Source organism: Batrachochytrium dendrobatidis (genome assembly GCF_000203795.2).
Source record: "Batrachochytrium dendrobatidis JAM81 unplaced genomic scaffold BATDEscaffold_8, whole genome shotgun sequence".
NCBI classification, from domain to species: Eukaryota; Fungi; Chytridiomycota; class Chytridiomycetes; order Rhizophydiales; genus Batrachochytrium; species Batrachochytrium dendrobatidis.
Window position 1 is genome coordinate 236,496 of NW_006281106.1, and position 1,556 is coordinate 238,051.

Sequence of the window (1,556 nt, forward strand, 5' to 3'; positions counted from 1 at the left end):
GTTTCAATACGACGAAGCGACACCATACCTTGGATGACATCCATAAGCAGATTAGGAAGCATCATAAGTGGAAATCTTAATGTCATAAACAATGACAACGAGGTGAACGCAGTGGTGGCAGTTAGCTGCTGTCCAGCAATCAGTGTGTAGGTCATAAAGGTAACAAACGACACCAAAACAGGAATGGACTTCCATGATATATTACTGAACGAATTGCTGATGAAGCACCAAATTAAACTATTTAGCTCGCCTTGACGTGCCTTGTTCACCTTGTTGAAGAACTCTGACTCCCAGCCAAAATATTTGATGACGCGGATACCTTGGAGCATTTCGTTGACAACACCAACACGAGCATCCATTTTGGCCATGTACATATCACCGACCTTGTATTGAAATTTGCTGACAACACTGACTATTGGCATAGTAATAACCATCACAGCGACACCAGCAATAGCAGAATATCCAAGAACGCCGAATAGAGCAACCACACAGGCAATAATCTGCAAGGGAGTGGTAAACACCCAAGGAATATACGCAATGATTTCACGGATACGACGGGTGTCCACTGACATAAGTGTGACAATCTTGCCAAGAGATGATTCACTGTCCTCGGACGAGGCTTTGGTGTCTTTTCCAGCACTTTTGGGATCTTTGCCATTCTTGTCATTCGACTGGTCGTCTTCACCCTTGTTGTGAGTAGTGGAAACACATCGACGCAGGGATTTTTTATATATTTCAGAAATGAGAACCGAACGAAGATGCATACCAGCTCTTCTGCCGTTATTGAAGTACTGATTATTACACCACGACTTGAGCATGGAACAACCAAAAAGTCCCAAAGCAAACACGAATCCCATGTATAGTGGTGAATCATTTGGATGCTCGATGAAATCTACAATCCTGTTTATGAAAAACGGTGGAGCCAGCGCAAGAATAGCACCTATTAGACAAAATAGTGTTGTCATGGCAAATCTCTGCCAAGTCAAAAGCATGAGCTTGAAACCAAGGGATTTAAAACGAGTGCGGATGCGGCTGTAGCGATCGATAATGGAGCTGGAACAGTCGATCGGGTTGAGTGCCCAAATATCTTTATGTTCGAGGAACATACGGGAACTCAGTCGTATCAAGGGACTGACCCACGAAAAGTAGATGATACTGAAAATCGAAGCAGATTCTTCAGTACAAGGAACGGGAATAGGATTCCCGTTGACATCGGTCTGTGCTATAAGACGTTGAATGCGAGCATCTTCGCATTTGGCGCTAATTTTAACTGAACGGAATACCTCAATGATAAAAAGTAACATACTTGATGCGACCGAGGATATATGCAAAATTCTCCACCGCAATGCAGTAGATGTGGCAGGAAAATCTGTCAGAGCATGAAATGCATGAACAGCACTGCTTGCAAGAACCAAAAGAGCAAGATAAGGTGCAGGAAGAGGCATCCGCCATTCAGAGTTCCAAGAAACTAGATTGAGTCCAAAAGAGAATCGCAGTATTGCACTTGCCACGAATATCTAAATTCAAAATACACAATATTTAATCGAAAAATATAA

General features: G+C 42.7%; 1 protein-coding gene across 1 annotated transcript in view; it reads right to left on the reverse strand.

Moving 5' to 3' along the window:
* BATDEDRAFT_25737 (uncharacterized protein) overlaps positions 1 to 1,556 on the reverse strand; it is a gene marked incomplete at both ends in the record, with an annotated part of 5,067 nt that overhangs the window by 3,002 nt on the left and 509 nt on the right. The window contains one exon of the mRNA XM_006679803.1: positions 29 to 1,517. Coding sequence (XP_006679866.1) covers positions 29 to 1,517 — 1,489 coding nt within the window. The remainder of the gene's footprint in view (positions 1 to 28; positions 1,518 to 1,556) is intronic.